Source organism: Mustela nivalis (genome assembly GCF_964662115.1).
Source record: "Mustela nivalis genome assembly, chromosome: 18".
Classification (NCBI taxonomy): domain Eukaryota; kingdom Metazoa; phylum Chordata; class Mammalia; order Carnivora; family Mustelidae; genus Mustela; species Mustela nivalis.
Window position 1 is genome coordinate 43,371,764 of NC_139037.1, and position 19,548 is coordinate 43,391,311.

The following is a 19,548-nucleotide window of genomic DNA, read 5'->3' on the forward strand; positions in this document are numbered from 1 at the left end:
TCCCTCAGGGATCCCAATAATTCTGACATTAAAACGTTTCACGGTATCATTTATTTCCCTAATTCTGTTTTCATGGCTCGTGGCTTCTAAGCTGTTTGTTTCATGCCGCCTCCTGATCCTTTTTCTCTATCAGTTTGTCCTCTAGATCAATAGTTCTGTCTTCTGCCTTGGTTACCCTTGCTGTTAGAATATTTAGATTAGATAGGATCTCATTGATAGCATTTTTAACCTCTGCCAGGTTGGCTCTCACCTCTGCTTTTAGAGATTCTGTGTTGTCACTAATGGTTTTCTCCAACCTAGCCATTGCCTGGATAATTGGTACCCAGAATTCCCTTTTCGACATACTGTTTATGTCCATACCCAACAGTTCTGTGAGAAAGGGCACATTCTCTGAATTTTTCCTCTATTGGGTGTTCCTCCTCCTAGATATTCTGATGAGAGGTGGCTGAGGGGATGGATAGCTGAATATATGAACCACAATCCAGGCAAGGTGCACCCTGGAAAGTTTCAGAGTGATCAGAAGTCACCACCAAAAAGAAAGGAAAAAAGAGAGAGAGAGAGAGAGAGAGAGAAGAGAGAACCTACCCAGAATGAGCCCCCAAAGTAAGATTTATGAGGTATATAAACAAAAATGAACAAAGAAAAAGACCGAAAAAAGTATATGATAAGAAAAAAAGAACTCAGCCAAAATGAACCCCACGAATAAGATTCGTATAATAACAGAACAAAAACAAATACACAGAAACACTGACAGACAAATAAGATGGGAGGGTAGTTATAAATCCTTGAAGTGGGCACAGAAGGTTATTTTGGTTCTTCCTGGGTGTATCTTGATATCTTTGTTAAAGGACTCAACTTTCCAGAGATAGAGGAAGATTAAAACTGGTTTATATATAGAGATTTTTTTTTTAAAAGATTTTATTTATTTATTTGACAGAGAGAGATCACAAGTAGGCAGAGAGGCAGGCAGAGAGAGAGAGGAAGAGGCAGGCTCCCTGCTGAGCAGAGAGCCCGATGCGGGACTCGATCCCAGGACCCTGAGATCATGACCTGAGCCGAAGGCAGTGGCTTAACCCACTGAGCCACCCAGGCGCCCCTACAGATATTATTGAGTAGGGAAAAAGAATTACCATGAAACTTAGATCTACATGTATATTAAGGAAAAAAAAGAAAAGAAAAAGAAACAGGTATATGTATGAAAAAAGTTCAGTTTTAAAAGTTATGGAATATGTTGTATTAAACCTCTAGTTGTAATAGTAAGTAGGTTAAAAAAATTAAAAGAATAAGAAGCGTGAGAATGAATTTTTTTAAAAAGTTGTGTCTATGAAATAAACAGGGTTTAAGGCAATACCGGGAGCTTAATATATTGCTTTTCCCTGATGTTGGGGTTTTACAGTTTTATGTGGACCCTGTGGTGGTTTTCCTCCTGTTCTTTCAGTGTGCCTTCTGAGGGAGAGGCCTGTTGCATTGTTCTCCTGTCTGTCTTGCTTGGGTTGGGTTGCCCTGCAGGTTATCCCCTGGGCTGGGCTTTGTGGAAACCAGTTTTTCAGGCTTTTGTTCTCTGGAGCTATTTGTTTTTCTGAAGCTTTTTGCCCCATTTCAGAAGGTCAGAGTAAAGAAAAAGAGAGAAGCCTTAGACTGTTTCCCTCTGGGTGGTCCAGAACACACCGACTTTACCTCTACAAACTCCACTGAACAGTGCAACCACCCACAGGCGGTTTGTACCTCCAGCAACCATCATCCCAGTGGTCACCCGAGGCACCCGCTTGTCTCTGCACCCCCGTGCCACTAAAACCGCGAGGGAGCCCGCTTCCAGTGGCTGCCTTTGCCAGGACTACTGTCTGGAGTCCAGGCCCACCAGCGGGTGTGCTCAGACCTAGTGGTCCCTCAGTTCACCGAAGGGTGCCACCAAGGGATCCCGACCAGAGATTGTGCTGGGTTCTCTCATGTGGGGGCTGGTAGCATTCAGACCCCATGGCGGGTCACGGAAGGCTGTGGTCCTAGAGTCCGCCATCTGGTGCCCACACTAGGCTCTCTCAGGTGCTGCCAGAAGGGGGAGTGTGCCCAGTTGACTGGTGGTGCAAGCAGTGGAAAGCCACGAGCTCAGGGACCTCAGACTGGAGGCTCCACTGGACTCTCTGGCAGGGGTGGTCACCTGCGGTGGCTGTCCTGGTTCCATGGGCTTAGGCCTGTGCCCGAGACCGCCCAATTCTACCAGTTGCCCCTTAGGATCTTTTGCTCTTTTTGAGTGCTTTTAACCAGACTCCAAGTTAATTCTGGTCCCCAATCACAGGGCAGTTTCATATTGGAGTATTACTTTCCAGTGGGTTGCTTCTGGTGGCTCCCTTCCCCATCTGTTTATCCTCTAATATCAGTCCGAGCGTTCCCACTCCACTTTTCCTCTCCACTGACGTCTTCTGCCCTGTGGAGATCCACAAGTGTATAATCTTATATTTCAGTCTGATTTCATGGTTGCTCAGAGTGTTCTGGTAGATATATGGCTCACTTTAGAGGACCAGTTGAAACTCCTGCTGCTCTGCCATCTTCCCCCAGGAACCAAGTTTTTATTTTATTTTAATGCCGGTATAGTTAACATACAGTGTTGTATTAGTTGCATGTGTACAATACAGTAATTCAGCAATTCTGTATATCACTCAGTGGTAATTATACATGTACTTTTAATCCCCTTCACTTATTTTACCTATCCGCCCCATCCAGCTCCCCTTAGGTAACCATTAGTATGTTTTCTATAGTTAAGGACCTGTTTCTTAGTTTGTCTTTTTTTTTTTCTTTGTTTTGTTTCTTAATTTTATATATGAGTGAAATCCTATGGTATTTGTCTTTGACTGACTTGTTTCACTTAGTATGATACCCTCTGGCTCCATCTGTGTTGCTTCAAATGGCAAGAATTCATTCTTTTTTATGTCTGAGTAGTACTCCTGTGTGTGTGTGTGTGTGTGTGTGTGTGTACTACATCGTTTTTATTCATCTATCAATAGACACTTGGGTTGCTTCCATAATTTGATTATTATAAATAATACTGCAATAAACATAGGGTTGCATATATCTTTTCAAATTAGTATTTTCTTGTTCTTTGGGTAAATACCTGGTAGTGTAATAACGATTATTTTTTTTTAAGGTTTTATTTATTTGACAGAGATCACAAGTAGGCAGAGAGGCAGGCGGAGAGAGAGAGAGGAGGAAGCAGGCTTCTTGCTGAGCAAGAGGCCGATGTGGGGCTTGATCTCAGGACCCTGGCATCATGACCTGAACCGAAGGCAGAGGCTTTAACCCACTGAGCCACCTAGGCGCTCCTTACTTTTTAATTTTTTGCAGAACCTCCATACTGTTTTCTACAGTGTTTGCAACAGTTTGTGTTCCCACCAACAGTGCATAAGGGTTTATTTTTATTATTATTTTTTTTTTTAACTTTTTTTTTACAGTGTTGCCAACACTTGTGCCTTCTGTTGATGCTCCCAGACTATTACTAGGGCGGCAGTATGATAATTGCTTGTAGATATCTTTCCTTTTAACCAGGGCAGGAGTCACTTTGGAGTGGTGTTGGCCTCTATAAGGGTTGCTTACACGCTGACAGGCTTGTGGCACTGCTTTGGATGGGCTTTCATTAAGCATTTTGCAGGGGGCAAATCCACAGAAGCAAGTAGGAAGAGTTCAGGAGGTATGCTATTAGCAAGGTTTGCGTGGGTCTGCTATATAATGGGACCTGGAGCTGAGGCCTGGCTGGAAGGGGTATGTCCACAGAAGAATGTGGAAGCAGGGCACCCTATTAGCAAGTTAGGTGGCAGCAACTGTCAGCACTATACTGGTTCTTGTTATTCCTGGAGAAATCTCTCAAGGATCCCTGCCTTCTAGCACAATGCTCTAAGATTAGTAAACAAATCCTCCCCCCACTCCCGCCCCGGTTATACCCCAGAGTTTTTCACACTGCTATTTCTATGTTGTATCTCTATAGGGGTTTTTGTGCTCTCTTTATGGGTGGGGGCTCAATTTCCTCTCACCCAGCTCTCCCAGAGCTGAGCCGGCTGATTTTACAAGTTCCAGGATTTGAGTCCCACTTACTATAAGAACACCTGAAACTTAGCCCCCTTGGTTTTCAAAGCCAATGTTCTGGGGCTTCATCTGACTGGACTCCCCAGTGAGCGAGTCCGTTTCTCTCCACTTTCTGTGTCTGCGGCATCCTTCCCTCTTGAATGTGGTTCCGGGGGTTTGTTTAGTTCCCAACTATGTCTCTACCCTTCCTACCCTCTTTGATGGTGCCTCTTCTCTGTATTTAGCTGTAGTGAGTTGTTCTGACGTTTCCTGGGTCATTTTCTGGGTTACACTGATGTGAATGTTCTCTAGTTGTCTTTGTAGGGTCCTCCTGCTCCACCATCTTCCCTGGAGTTCTCCTTTCAGCCTCTTGAATATGAAGTGTTTGGGTTTGACTGTCCATATTTATCCTGCTTAGGGTTCATTGACTATTTTGGATTTGTGTATTAGGGGGTTTTTAAATATCAAACCAGGATGTTTTCAGCCATTTCTTTTAATTCTTTTTTGTCCTTTCCTCTCTTTCTGATGTTCATATATACCTATGTTCATATACTTATTGCTGCTTCACATTTCTAAGTCTGTGTTCATTTTCAAACATCTGATTGTATAGTTTCTTTTAATCTATTTCTTCTTAAGCTTGTTGATTCTTCTGGTAACTCAGATCATCATGCAACGCTGATAAAGCCTTAGCCAGTTCAGCAACCAAACATTTCCTATCAGAAGAGTCTCACATCAGGTAGAAATGGTCCAGGCTTTAATACCCTCACTGTTAGTCTTAGCTGGAAGTATCTTGGGAAGATCATGGTCTAAGCATGAACTCAATAGTAGAAGCAAAGAAATAACAGCTGGAGGATGTCCACCAACTATGCTTCTCAAAGTTGATTCTGTTGAAGGGGATCTTAGAACATATCTCTATGGTTGCAAAGATAGTAGTTTGAAATGCTCTTTGTCTGGCATGAGCATTTTTATCTGTCTATGTAGATTTAACTATTTAGGATTGCTTGTGATGGCAATCCTAAATAACAGTTGCTTAAACAGGACAGAATTTTATTTGTCCCTCATGTAGAAGTTCAGGTGCCAACAAACAGATCTAGTCCTCTGTCTCCAAGGTATAGGAAACCAGAAAACTTCTATATAATTACTCTATCTCATCCTCTAATAGTTCACTTCTGCTTCATTAGCCCAAATGTATATTTACCTGGCTGTCACATTTCCTTTACTATTCCACAGGAAAGAGGAAGACAAAAAAGGTATCACCTCATCCCTTTAAACTCACTTACCAGTAGTTACACATAATATTTCTACTTTCATCTCATTGTCTAGAATTATTATTATATAAAAATACCTTTTCCAAGGAATTTAAGAATGATAATTTATTTCAGGAGGCCATGAGCCCAGGCAAAACTTTGTAAAAGGGGAAGAATACATCCTGGAGTAAAAGAGTAATGTTCTGTGCTACGGTAGCACACTGTTAACAGATTTCTTCTTTTTCTTTTTAGAGGGTGTAGGTTTCATATTTCCTTTTATTTATTTTATTATTGGAGTATAATTGACAAACTATGCCGTTTCCTTTCAAGTGTATAGTATTTGATTCAACAATTTTTTTTTTTTTTTTTTTTTTAGATTTTATTCATTTACCTGACAGAGATCACAAGTAGGCAGAGAGGCAGAAGCAGGCTCCCCGCAGAGCAGAGAGCCCGATGTGGGGCTCGATCCCAGGACCCCAGGATCATGACCCGAGCCGAAGGCAGAGGCTTTAACCCACTGAGCCACCCAGGCGCCCCTGATTCAGCAATTCTTACATTACTCATTGCTCACCATGATAAGTGGTTACCACCTATCACTATACAAAAATATTATAAAATTATTCACTTTGTTTTCTGGGCTCTACTCTTCATTTTTGTGACTTACTTATTTTATAAGTGGGAGGTCACACCTCTTAATCTCCTTTATTTCACTCATTCCCTCCACACATCTGCCCTCTGGCAACCAGTAGTTCTTTGTATTTGAGTATTTTGTGGGGTCGTGGGTGTTTTTTTGGTATGTTTATTTGTTTTGTATTTTAGATTTCATATAGAGGTGAAATCAGCTGATATTTGTCTTTCCTTCTCTGGCTTATTTCACTAATACCCTCTGGATGCATCTATATTTTTGCAAATGGCGAGATCTCATTTTTTATGGCTGATTAATATTCCATCATGTATGTTTGTATATATATCACAATTTTAAATCTATTCATCTATCAGCGAACTCTGGTATCTTGGCTATTATAAAGAAGACTGCAGTAAACACAGGCGTGCATACATTTTTTTAAAAGATTTTATTTATTTGACAGACGGAGAGAGAGATCACAGGCAGGCAGAGCAGCAGGCAGAGGGCAGGGGAAGCAGCTCCCTGCTGAGGAGAGAGCCTGATGTGGGGCTTGATCCCAGGACCCTGAAACCAATCCCAGGACCCTGAAATCATGATCTGAGCTGAAGGCAGAGGCTTAACCCACTGAGCCACCCAGGTGCTCCTGCATATATCTTTTTGAATTAGTATTTTCATTTTGCATTTTGATGTCCAGTTTTCCCAACACCATGTGTTGAAAAGACTGTCTTAACTATTGGGTATTCTTTCCTGCTTTGTCAAAGATTGACCATATAATTGTGGGTTCATTTCTGAGTCTTGTGTTCCACTGAGCCATTCCATTGTCTGTTCTTGTGTCAGTACCATACTGTTTTGATTATTACAGCTTTGGGGTTTTTTTAATTTAATTTTATTTTTTCAGTGTTTCTTGTTCAGTGTTCATTGTTTATGCTCAATGCCAAAGATACAGATATAGTGAAAAGAAGGGCCATATGTTACTCCAATGTTCATAGCAGCAATGTCCACAATCACCAAACTGTGGAAACAGACAAGATTATTACAGATTTGTAATAAACCTTGAACTCCAGAATTGTGATGCCTCCAACTCTGCTTTTGTTTTCAAAACAAAACTGGGTCTATTCTGGGTCTTTCATGGTTCCATACAAATTTTAGGATTGTTTGTTCCAGTTCTGTGAAAAATGCTGTTGATATTTTGCTAGGGATTGCCTTAAATATTTGGGGAATATAGACATTTTAACAATATTTGTTCTTCCAGTCCGTGAGCATTGAATATCTATTTCTTTGTGTCATCTTCAGTTTCTTTCATCATTGTTTTATAGTTTTCAGAGTACAGGTCATTTACCTCTTTGGTTAGGTTTATTCTCGGGTATTTTACTGTTTTTGTGAATTTGTAAGTAGGGTTGGTTCCTTGATTTCTCTTTCTGCTGCTTCACTGTTGGAGTATAGAAATGCAACAAATTTCTGATTGATTTTGTATCCTGTGGTTTTGCTGAATTCGTTTATCAGTTCCAGCAGTTTTTTGGTGGTCTTTGGGTTTTCTCTATGTAGTATCATGTCATCTATAAATAGTGAAAGTTTTACTTCTTCCATACCAGTTTGGATGCCTTTTATTTCTTTTTGTTGTCTCATAGACTTCCAGTAATATGTTAAATAAAAGTGGTGAGAGTGGACATCCCTGTCTTGTTCCTGACAGTACAGGATAAAGCTCTGAGTTTTTACTCATTTAGGGTATTGTGGGTTTTTCATGTGTGGCCTTTATTATGCTGAGGTATGTTCCCTTTAATCCTACTTTGTTGAGTGTGTTTAGTGAATAGATGCTATACTTGGTTCAGATGCTTTTTCAGCATGTGCTGAAATGATCATGTGGTTCTTAGCCTTCTTTTATTAATGTGATGTATCATGTTGATTGATTAGTGAATATTGAACTGCCCTTGCAACCCAGGAATGGTTCCCACTTCATCATAATGAATGATACCTTAAATGTATTGTTGGATTTGGTTTGCTTGTATTTTGTTGAGAATTTTTGCATCTATGTTCATCAGGGATATTGGCCTGTAGTTCTCTTTTTTAATGATGACTTTATCTGATTCAGGGTAATGCTGGCCTCATATAATGAATTTGAAAGTTTTCCTTCCTCTTCTACTTTTTGGGATAGTTTGAGAGGAATAGGTATTAACTCTTCTTTAAATGTTTGGTAGAGGGATGCCTGGGTGGCTCTGTTGGTTGGACAACTGCCTTCGGCTCAGGTCATGATCCTGGAGTCCTGGGATCGAGTCTCGCATTGGGCTCCCAGCTCCATGGGGAGTCTGCTTCTCTCTCTGACCTCCTCGCTCATGCTCTCTCTCACTGTCTCTCTCTCAAATAAATAAATAAACAAACTCTTAAAAAAAAATAAATGTTTAGTAGAATTCACCTCTGAAGGCATGTGGCCCTGGACTTACTCTTTGTTGGGAGTTTTTGATTACTGATTCGACTTCTTTGCTGTTTTTGTTTTTGTTTTACTATCCAGGTTTTCTGTTTCTTCCTGTTTTAGTTTTGGTAGTTTATATGTTGGAGGAATTTATCCATTTCTTCCAGGTTCTCCAATTTGTTGGCATATAGTCTTCATAATAATTCTCCTATAATTATATGTATTTCTGTGGTGTTCATTGTTATTTTTCCTCCCTGGTTTGTATTTCTGTGGTGTTCATTGTTATTTTTCCTCCCTGGTTTGTGATTTTATGTATTTGTGATTTCTGTGGTAAATTTAGCTAGAGGTTTATCAATTTTATTAATTTTTTCAATGACCCAGCTCCTGGTTTCAATTATCTTTCCTGTTCTTTTAGTTTCTATATCCTTTATTTTTGTTCTGATCTTTATCATTTCCTTTCTTCTGCTGGCTTTAGGTTTCATTTGTTGTGGTTTTCCAAACTCCTAGGTATAAGGTTAGATTGTTTGAGAATTTTGTTTCTTAACGTAGGCCTGGTATCACAATAAACTCTTTTCTAACAGCTTTTTCAAAATCCCCCAAATTTTGGACTGCAGTGTTTTCATTTTCATTTGTCTCCATATATTTTTAAATTTCCTCATTGGCTTCTTTTTTCACCCATTGGTTGTTTAATAACCTGTTGTTTAGCCTCCATGTGTTTGTTTTTCCCAGTTTTTTTATTTTGTTTTCATTTCATATTGAGGTAGAAAAGATGCTTTATGTGATTTCAGTCTTCTTATATTTATTGAGACTTCTTTTGATGTCTAAATATTATCTGTCCTGGAGAATTTTTCATGCCCCCTTGAACATAATGTGTATTCTGCTGTTTGGGGAAGTAATGTTCTGTATCTGTCAGGTCCATCTTGTCTAATGTGTCATTCAGAGCCACTGTTTCCTTGTTGATTTTTTGTTTGATCTATCCATTGGTTTAAGTGGGTTGTTACAGCCTTTTAATACTACTGTATTATTATCAATTTCTCTATGTCTGTTAATGTCTTTTATATATGTATTGGGTATGTAGATATTTACAATTGTTATATCCTCCACTTGCATTTATCCCTTTATCATTATGCAGTACCCTTATTTGTCTCTTGCTAGTCTTTTTTTAAGTCTGTTCTGTTTATATAAGTATTGGTATCCTGGCATATGTTTTTTCATCTGTTCATTTTCCGTCTCTGTGTTTCCTTAGGTCTGAAGTGAATCTGTTATAGATAGCATATAGATAGGTATTGGGTTTTTTATCCATTTAGTACCTTGTGTCTTCTGATTGGAGCATTTAGTCATTACATTTAAAGGATTATTGATAGGTATGTACTTATTACCATTTTGTTGTTTTCTTACTTTTAGATCTTCTGTTTTTTCTTAAACAGATCTCTTCCTGTGTGGTTTGATGGGGTTTTTCTTGGTCTTATTCTTGGGGTCTTTTCCCTTTAGTTTTGTGTATGTATTATAGATTTTTGATTAGTGGTTATCTTTAGGTTCATATATAACATCTTTTGTGTATAGCAGTGTATATTAAGTTGTTGCTTAAGTTTGAACACATTCTGAAAGATCTGAGTGTTTACTCTGCCTCGACATTTTATATATATAATGATGTCATATTTTACATCTTTTACTTTTGTGTCCCTTGACCAACTTTCATAGATATAATCAATGTTGCTACTTTTACGTTTTAATTTCTGTACTGGACTTTTAAGTGATTAATCTACTACCTTTATTATACATTTGCTTTTACGTGTGAATTTTTTTCTTAGATAATTTCCTTACCCCTAGTTTTAGCCTTTTTTTCCCACTTAAAGATTTCTTGTTAACATTTCTTATAGAGATGGTTTAATGGTGATGAGCTCCTTTAACTTTTTTTTTTTTTTTTTTTTTGGTCTGGGAAACTCTTTATCTCTCTTTTTATTCTGAATGATAACCTTGCTGGATAGAGTATTCTTGGTTGTAGGTTTTTCCCTTTCAGCACTTTGAATATTTCTTGCCACTTTCTTGTGGCCTGCAAAGTTTCTGCTGAAAAATCATCTAATAACTTTCTGAGGTTTCCCTTGTTATGTAACTTTTCTTGTCTTTTGCTGCTTTAAAATTCTCTCTGTATCAGGTTTTTTCCATTATAATTGTGTGTCTTGGTGTGGACCTACTTGGGGTCATCTTGTTTGGGGCTCTCTGCAGCTCCTGGACATGGCTGTTTCCTTCCCCACAGTAGGGAAGTTTTCAGCTATTATTTCTTTGAAGTTTTCTGCCCTACCCCCATTCCTTCTCAGATATCTGTAATACAAATGTTATTTCTCTTAATGACGTTGCAGAGTTCCCTTAACCTATTCTTCTTCTGCATCTGCTTCTTTCTTATATCTTTCTTCTTCACTTTTCTTCTTTCTTTTCTTTTTCTCCTCCTCTTCCACTTCTTCCTCCTCCTCATTATTTTTATTTTGCATTCATCTCATTTCATTTCTTCCAGATCACTGATCCATTCTTCTGCATCCTCTAATCTGTTAATGTCCTCTAGTATTTTTTTATATCAGTTGTTGAATTCTTCAGCTCTGATTGGTTCTTTTTCATATTTTCTATGCCTTTGCTGAATTCTGAGTTCATCCACTCTTTTCTCATGTCCTGTCAGAATCTTTATGATCATTACTTTGAATTCTTTTTCAGGCATATTGCTTATCTCCATTTAGTTTAGCTTTTTAACTCTGATTTTGTCTTGTACTTCCATTTGGGACATACTCTTCTATCTCCTTTTGTCTGATTTTCTGTGTATGTTTTTTGTGTACTATGTAGGTTATCTACATCTCCTGGTCTTGAAAGTTGAGGCTTATGAAGGTCCTGTGGTTCCATGTAATGCAATCCCTACTGGTGACCAGAACCAGGTACTCCACTGGTGTCCCCTGTGTAGGTTTCATGCGAACCAGGTACTCCACTGGTGTCCCCTGTGTGGGTTTCATGCTCCCTCCTCTTGTGCCTGAACTGTATTTGCCTTCAGCCAAGCCAGCTGCAATGACCCGATTTGCTTTTTTTTTTTTTTTTTTAAATTATTTGACAGGGAGAGAGAAAGCACAAACGGGATGTGGTAGAGGGAGAGAGAAGCAGGCTTGAGCAGGGAGACACTTAACTGACTGAGCCACCAAGGCACTCCCTGCTTTGCTTTTTGTGGGCATATTGAGCAGAATTTGCTCCCTGAGTTGTGGAGGGGGCCTGGCTACCACCAACATGTGCTTATTGGTGGGTAGGGCCAACTTTTAGCCTACCTGTCTACAATTAGCCTCTCTGTCACAGCTGCAGGTGCACTGAAGGGCAGGGTTTGCTCCCTGTACAACCAACTAAGAGACCCTGCTTCAGGAACTGCATGTGCACTGGTGTGTGCTGTTATCGGTCCTCCTCCCCAGAGCAGGAATCCATTGGGAGTGGCACATTTCTGTCCAAGGCTACCTGCCAAGGGTAAGGAGGTAGGAGCTGCTTTAGAGGAATGCCTACTGAAGTGGATGAGTTGGGTGGGGAAGGTTGGCAGGGGGACGTCGGGTTGGGGCAGGCAGTGCTAGCAGGGTAGATAGGGTTTGTGTTTGCCTGCTTCATTATTTATGGTTTTTTTTTTAAGATTTTATTTATTTATTTGACAGATCTCAAGTAGGCAGAGAGGCAGGCAGAGAGAGAGGAGGAAGCAGGCTCCCCACTGAGCAGAGAGCCCGATGCGGGACTCGATCCCAGGACCCTGAGATCATGACCTGAGCCGAAGGCAGAGGCTTTAACCCACTGAGCCACCCAGGCGCCCCCATTATTTATGTTTAAAACATCAACTTTTAGGGTCGCCTGGGGGACTCAGTTAAGTGTCTGCCTTCAGCTGAGGTCATGATCCCAGGGCCCTGGGTTCAAGTCCTGCATCCTCTGTCTGACAAATAAATAAATAAAATAGAAACTTTTAAATCTGGAGATTTATGTATATAAGGTCTAGATTTCTCATTTTTAGGCTATTTTCACATTTGCAAAATTATATTAAGTATTTTCAAATGATTTAATTATTTCTTTTTGAATTCTCTCGCTCTTGAGTTGGGTGCAGTTAGGATTTTCTTGCCAAATCTGTGGTGTTTGTTTTTAAATTTTATTTACTAGTTTATTGATACATCTTAGGAGAAATATGAGGCTGAGGCAGTATTATCAAGAATTCATCTTACATGGTTCTGTCCTTCTATGTGATTAGTGAAACTATTATGCTAGGACCAGCTTTCTTTCTTTTTTTTTTTTTTTTAAAGATTATTTATTTATTTATTTGACAGAGAGAAATCACAAGTAGATGGAGAGGCAGGCAGAGAGAGAGAGAGAGAGGAAACAGGCTCCCCACTGAGCAGAGAGCCCAATGCGGGACTCGATCCCAGGACCCTGAGATCATGACCTGAGCCGAAGGCAGTGGCTTAACCCACTGAGCCACCAAGGCGCCCGCTAGGACCAGCTTTCTGCATTGTGTTTTCTCCTCGGCCCTACTTCTTAACCAGGTGCTTTGTTCAAGCTTAGGTTGGTGATTAACCCCATTAAAGAGAATTCCCAAGAACTCCCTGAATTTCAGGATCTTAAAACTTTGGCACTTTGCTTTTTAAAAAAATATTTTTCAGCTTTATTGAGATATAATTTACATATAATATTGTGTTAGTTTAAAGTATACAGTGGTGGGTACCTGGCTGGCTCTGTCAGTAGAGTATGCTTCAGCTCTTGATCTCAAGAGTTGTGAGCTTTATGAACTTGGATAATACAATCTCCAGATTTGGAAGTTTTCAGGCATTATTTCTTTAAATAGGCTTTCTGCCTTTTTTTCTCAGTCTTCACATTCTGAGATTTCATAATGTGAATATAGTTTTGTTTGATGATGCACCATGATTCATGTAGACTTCACTCTTTTTCTTCTCTGAACAGATAATTTATAGTTCTGTCTTCTAACTCACAGATTCTTTCTTCTGCTTAATCCTTTGTGTTGTTGATGCTCTTTAGTGCAAGAGCATTTATTATATTCTTCTGCTCCAGAATGTTTGGTTCTTTTTTATGATTTCTCTGAGAAATTTTGATTTTGTTCATGTCTGTTTTCCTAATATCAAGATATGTTTCTGTTTTCCTAATATCAAGATATGTTTCTGTGTTTTTTGTAGCTCTTTGGGTTTCCTTAAAACAGCTACTTTGAAATATTTATTGGGAAAATCACATTTCCATGTCTTTGAGATCAGTTACTGATAGATTATTGTGATCCTTTGGCAGTATCATGTTTCCTTGATTTTCTTCATATTCCTTGAAGTTTCTGCCTTGCTATCTTCACATCTGAAGTAGCTCTCACATCCTCCAGTCATTAACTACTTGAAAGTAGTTAATTTCTCTCCTGAAGAAAAGAAATAACTTTCATCAGCACCGCTAGGGATTCTGAGGCTTTCTAAGAACTTCTATTAATACACCTGCCCCACTGTTCTTGCTCTTTCTTGTAGCAGAATTCTTAAGCTTGTCTACCTTCTCTTCATCCTACAGCACACTAGGTTGCTTGCTGACAGCCTCCAAAGGCAGCACTAAAACTCACGTTTCTGGTCTCTTCCTTGCCTGCATTCAGACTGGATCTCTGCTGTGGGGTGGGAGTTTGTGGAGATGAGGTCTGCAGAACTCTGAGGGTGCCCACGGGTGAGGGGGATCTGTAGGCAAAAAACATGGAGCAGCTCATGAGCAGTCTTCTTAGTGGAGTTTGCAACACAGTAAGATCTGGATCCCTTTAATACCTTATGAGATTCTTTATCTGCTATTCTCCCAGACTCATTCTACCCTCCAGGCATGCAGCTCAGAATTAAGTACTCTGGATGCAGTGAAAGAGAAATAAGCCACTTTGGCTCTATCCCACGCAGCTAGGAAACCAAGTGCTCACTCATACATTCTCACTTTCCTCCATGAATAAGTTCATTGGCCATGAACATCCCTCATGGTCCTAAACTGTGCTACCTTGGGAGATAGGTGATGTGAGTAAAATCACACTGTTCTTCTTATCCCCTGTGATAAGTCCAAACTCATATTTTTTTTTCTCTCAGCAATATGCTGGGACATAAGAGAAATGGGTGATAAGTCCAAACTCATATTTTTTTTTCTCTCAGCAATATGCTGGGACATAAGAGAAATGGGTGATTGTCTAAGACAGTATTTTCCAAAGGTCCAGGACCTCAGCCAAGAGGGGTAGATTGGTTCATGGGTCATTACAAAATCCACACCTAGAGCTGAGCTCTTAAATGCCTGTTACCCCAAGCATGAGTAGGCGAGTCTCCTCCTTAGCCTCTTGGTGTATGGTGCTCTGACAGCTCCCACAAAAGCACTTTTGTCCATAGATGGAAATCAAGTTGTTGAGTCAGGGAAACAAATGAGAGATATCTTATTCAGGCATATGGCCTTTGGTTTCTTAAACCTGTTTATTTCAAAGGTCTTGATACTTATTAGAAAGGATTCCAAAAGAGGATTTCAATCCTAAAGCCTACTCTGAACCCTTTGTGTTAGTAGATGTTCATATTCATAGGGTCCTTTTAGATCTACAAATAAATTCTTAAAAACATGGATTGTGAATTAGCTCCTGGTGATTTCATCTCACCCAGTCTCTCATAGAAATTCCTCAAAGGGTAGCAAGTTTGGACAGACCTCTTTGTTCTGTTGCTGTTGAAGATTTTTTTCCTCTGTTAATCTTTTGAACATTTCAGGTTTTTTATTATTATTTTTATATTATTATTTTTATATTTTATTATTATTCAGGTATTATTATTTTTTATTATGTTCATTTGGCCACCGTATAGTACATCATTAGTTCTTGATATAGTTTTTAACTAGGAAGATTGCATTATATTTCTATATACAAATCATATTGCTCTCATAAAACTTGTCGCTGGTACCTCATTTCTGAACTTACTCTAAAGCTTTCTTGATACTCTTTTCTCATGCTTCTAGTTGTGATTCTGGTTCAGACCATTTAAAAAACTTTGTTAATCTTTTTTTAATTGTTTTTATTTATCTGTTGTTTGCTAACAAAGTTAGCATTTCTCATTTTCCCATTTTCATGGCTGCATACACTTATTATAGGCTTATGAACAAAACATCCTCATTTTTCTAAATTTCTCTTGATCTAATGAACAATACATCCAGCTGCTACTGTACTTCAAAATTGTGTATATCATTCTCTCCCTATTTCTGCTTCCACCCAAATCCAGTTTTCATCTTTGCCTACCTTAATGAGTCACAAGCATCTAGTGAGTTCCATATTCCTCCCATTTTCCACACTCAGTATAATTTGTATTTAAGATACATGCTTGCTGATTCTGTGAATGAACACAGACTGATAGAATGTTGTTAATATGTTGGGTTTTTTATGTTGTTGTTTGTTTAGAAAATAACAAAACCCCATAAAATTTTAAATGATCTCTTACCTTTGGATACTCTGAGAACATGGTTCAGTATGTTTTCTACATCATTTAAAATGGATGACTTCAGATTAAGTAGGAGTATGTTGTTACAGGGAACAGTGACATTCAAAGATGTGGCTATTGACTTCACCCAGGAAGAGTGGCAGCAGTTGGATCCTGCTCAGAGGAACCTGTACCGGAATGTGATGCTAGAAAACTATAACAACTTAATCACAGTGGGTAAGGGTAGTTTCTTGTATAACTCAAATTCTGGGAGTAAAATACTTTTCCCCCAAATTTCTGAAATATGTGGAACCTTTAAATGTTAGACTGGTTTCGCCTTGAGGTGCCTTTGCTTACATGAATATATGTGCTGCAGCTTTCAAAACAAATGGTCATCCCCCTTATGTTTCAGGGGCAGCATCCCCACAAACCATGTCCTTGTCCTTCAGAAAGCCTGGTTTCCCTGGGCCAGTGTCAATTCTTGAATGATTTAAAAAAATTTTTTTTGTGTGTGTGTTCTGAGATGTTGAATGATTTTTTTGTTCCTGGTGTTTATGCCCAAATCTTATGTTACTTCCCTTGACAGGCTGTCCATTTACCAAACCTGATGTGATTTTCAAGTTGGAGCAAGAAGAGGAGCCTTGGGTGGTGGAGGAAGAAGTGTTAAGGAGACACTATCCAGGTTAGTTAGGGAGGGAACAGACAGGTGAGGTGGGGCCAGAACTCTTTAATGGTTAACCCATGACTAGTTGACCCCTCTGAAATGTTCTCCAAATATATTTTCCTAGAGACTGTAGACTTTTAAGTAATAATAGTCTATGTGAATAATTTACTAACCTAAGATGTCTTTTCTAGATAACATTCTTCTTTCCACAGAACTTAAAGGATTAGTTGGCCTTTTTATCTGTGTGTTAGCATTTCCTAATTCATTTCCAGCTTTACTTTGACAATCATTCTGTTACTAGCATCTTCAGTCTCTCTGCCCACCTTGTTACATAGGATTCTTTCATTTTGCATTCGCATATTCACATAGCCAGTTGCTCAACTAAACTGTTGACATTTATGTTAAAAACTTTCTTTTCTTCCTTCTATTATAAATGCCTTAGTATTTTATTTTGTACTTAGTTACATTTCCCACTGTATTTTTAGATTTTGCTTTCATACTTCAGTAATGGCTACAGCTGTTTTACTCAGTAAGTTTTCAAGTCAGTGATACTTTTCTCATAGTTTTATTTTTCAGTAAGTTTTCAAGTCAGTGATACTTTTCTCATAGTTTTATTTTTCTGTTGCATTTGCCATGTATTTGTGCACACAGTTGTCTGCACATGTATTTATACACACACATAGACCCACATACATATACATACACATATAGGCAATATGTATATACACATATGTGCATATATTTCTAATTTGGTAGTAGATAGTGCCAAGTCTTTTTTTGCTCTCCAAAGAAACTACATTTTTATTTCTACCAGGGATTTCTGCCGACATAGTCTTAGCATTTTTAAAAACTTTCCCAATTTGTTTGAATTTGTATTTCTTTTATTATGAGTGAAATCGAGGATGTTTTCATATGTTTAAGCTCTGTATTTCTTTATAAATGGCCTATGTCTTTTGCCTGTTTATCTGTTGAATTTTTAATTCATATGACTATATTGATGTGAGAAGCCTTTTATCTTTTGTATCTTTTTCCAGTGTTTTTTCACAGTTGGACATTCCTCTTTGAGGTACTTTTGGAACCTTAAGTTTTTTTTTAATGTTCATTTAGTTAAAATAATCTTTCCTTACAAGAGATTATCCTATGATTTTTTCATTCATGTATATAGGTGAATTATGTCTTCATACTTCTTCATAATTACTCATGCTTACATTTTTACTATGAATTTAAATAATTGTTCAAACTTTTTCAGGCTTTGGATGCACTGTTACACTGGTTTATAATTAGAATTTACAGCCATTTCTCCTTCTTCTGGAGTACTTGTAATAGCATATAACTCCCTTAAAATTTTGGTTTATCGTACTTGTTCACCTGTTTGGACCTTGTGGGTTATTGAGGTAAAGTGCTCTTGACAGCTTTTATCCATTGTTACTTTATACTGTTCTCTATAGGTGTTTTGTATCTTTTGGCATTAGTTTTTGGTAAGAGGTTATATTGTTCTAGAAAATTACCTACTTAATTCTGGTTTTCAAATTAATTTTTACAGAGTTGAACAACCTAATTTCCATAAATACTTGTTTGCTCTGTATCTGTAAGTTTTACTATACACTGATGTTCCAAGGTAGTCTATTTAACAACTTGTTTCATCTGTATTTTCCAGTCTATTAGTATAACATTTCCCATGATGCTCTTATTTTTGTCTTCCTTAACGCTGTAGATTTCTTAGCCAACATCATCAGATATTGACTTCCTTCATTCTCTCTACATCTCCTTCTGGGACTCCTAAAGACAGAGGCTAGATCTTTTTTCCTCCATATTTTTTTTCATTTCCTTTACTATTTTATGTCTCCCTTTCTGTGTTGAGTTCTCAGTAATTACCTTAGATACCTTTCTGTGTTGAGTTCTCAGTAATTACCTTAGATATCTTCAGATTTACTCATTCCGTCTTCAACTGTGTCTATTCATCTTTTATCTCGTTTGCTTTTCTTTTTTTGGCTTTTTTTCTCCTATGTCTTTCTCACCCCTGATTTCTGTGGCTTGTTCATGTTTGTGTTTTTATCCTTTGCTTTTTTCAAGATATTCTATGTAGCTGTTCTGTTTTTTGTATCTGACAATTCTAATATTTTATGTCCTCAGGTTTAAATATATTGTTTTAATGATTTGCTTATTGTATTTGATTTTTCACATGCTTGATGACTGCTGATTGTGAATTCAGCATTTTTAAACCTTTTTGCAATAATCTTGTTGTCCTAAATTGGGGTTGCATTCTTCCAAAGATGATTCCTATGTGCTTCTGATAGATGCCAACAGCCATTACCAAGTGAAGACCAGTTGACCATTCTTTGAATATGCTGGCTTTTTGTAGGAACCTCAGTTGATCTTCTTTTCCTTATTCCTGGGCCCGAAGCTTATGCTTCAATTAATAGGCTTTCATTTGTCTAGGAAGTCAAGTCAAATTCATCTTCCCACTTGCTTTCTAAAACCCTCTTGCAGACCTGATTTTGCCTAATACTTGTTTGTTTTTGTTTTATTCATTTTTTAGTGTATTGTATTCAGGTGTGGTTGGTGGAGTGTGTTGTGGTGGTCTTAGAGATTTATGCTACTTTATGTAAGCCCAGTGATACATCAGAATTTGTTTTACCATTAGCTTATTCTTCACTGTGAGGCTACTGTACCATAATTTCAATACTAAAAGTACTACCTAGTCTCTTTCCCCCCACATTTGCATGGTATTCTTCATTTTGCTTGGTTTTATTTTTCTCTTCCATTTCTTTCCTTGGTTCTACCACTTATTTTTTTCACCTATCCCTTTCTGTTTTCTTATTTTCACCTCATTTGTTTATATTTTCAGCTCTTGATTTATAGATTTATTATCATTAAGCTTTGCCATTTGTGGAAATAGCCAACATTTTCATTTACTGTGTGCCATAATTGTTTTAGCTGGTGCCTTTTTTCTGCTTTCTTTATATCATGTTTCTTTTACGTTTTTTCTTTTGTAATACATCTTATAGATCTGGTTTTAGCCCCTTCTCATTTTTAGTGGTAGGCTAGTTCTTCCTTGACTTGCTTTTTAAAGAAAGGGTAATGTTAGGGAAAGAAAATGAGTACTC

General features: G+C 38.1%; 1 protein-coding gene and 1 long non-coding RNA gene across 6 annotated transcripts in view; one reads left to right on the plus strand and one right to left on the minus strand.

Moving 5' to 3' along the window:
• The window catches only part of ZNF569 (zinc finger protein 569), a 54,919-nt gene that overhangs the window by 30,246 nt on the left and 5,125 nt on the right, over positions 1–19,548 (plus strand). The window contains exons 4-7 of one of the 5 annotated variants that reach the window (XM_082708835.1): positions 11,162–11,250; positions 11,657–11,826; positions 15,888–16,014; positions 16,364–16,459. In XM_082708835.1, coding sequence (XP_082564961.1) covers positions 15,981–16,014; positions 16,364–16,459 — 130 coding nt within the window. In that variant the 5' untranslated portion in view covers positions 11,162–11,250; positions 11,657–11,826; positions 15,888–15,980. The remainder of the gene's footprint in view (positions 1–11,161; positions 11,251–11,656; positions 11,827–15,887; positions 16,015–16,363; positions 16,460–19,548) is intronic. The other 4 variants (XM_082708834.1, XM_082708833.1, XM_082708832.1 and 1 more) reach the window with 4 other exon arrangements.
• The window catches only part of LOC309852435, a 32,161-nt gene continuing 26,089 nt past the window's right edge, over positions 13,477–19,548 (minus strand). The window contains exons 2-3 of the long non-coding RNA XR_014305208.1: positions 13,929–14,037; positions 13,477–13,736 (exon numbers count right to left, since the gene is read on the minus strand). This is a non-coding gene — a long non-coding RNA (uncharacterized lncRNA). The remainder of the gene's footprint in view (positions 13,737–13,928; positions 14,038–19,548) is intronic.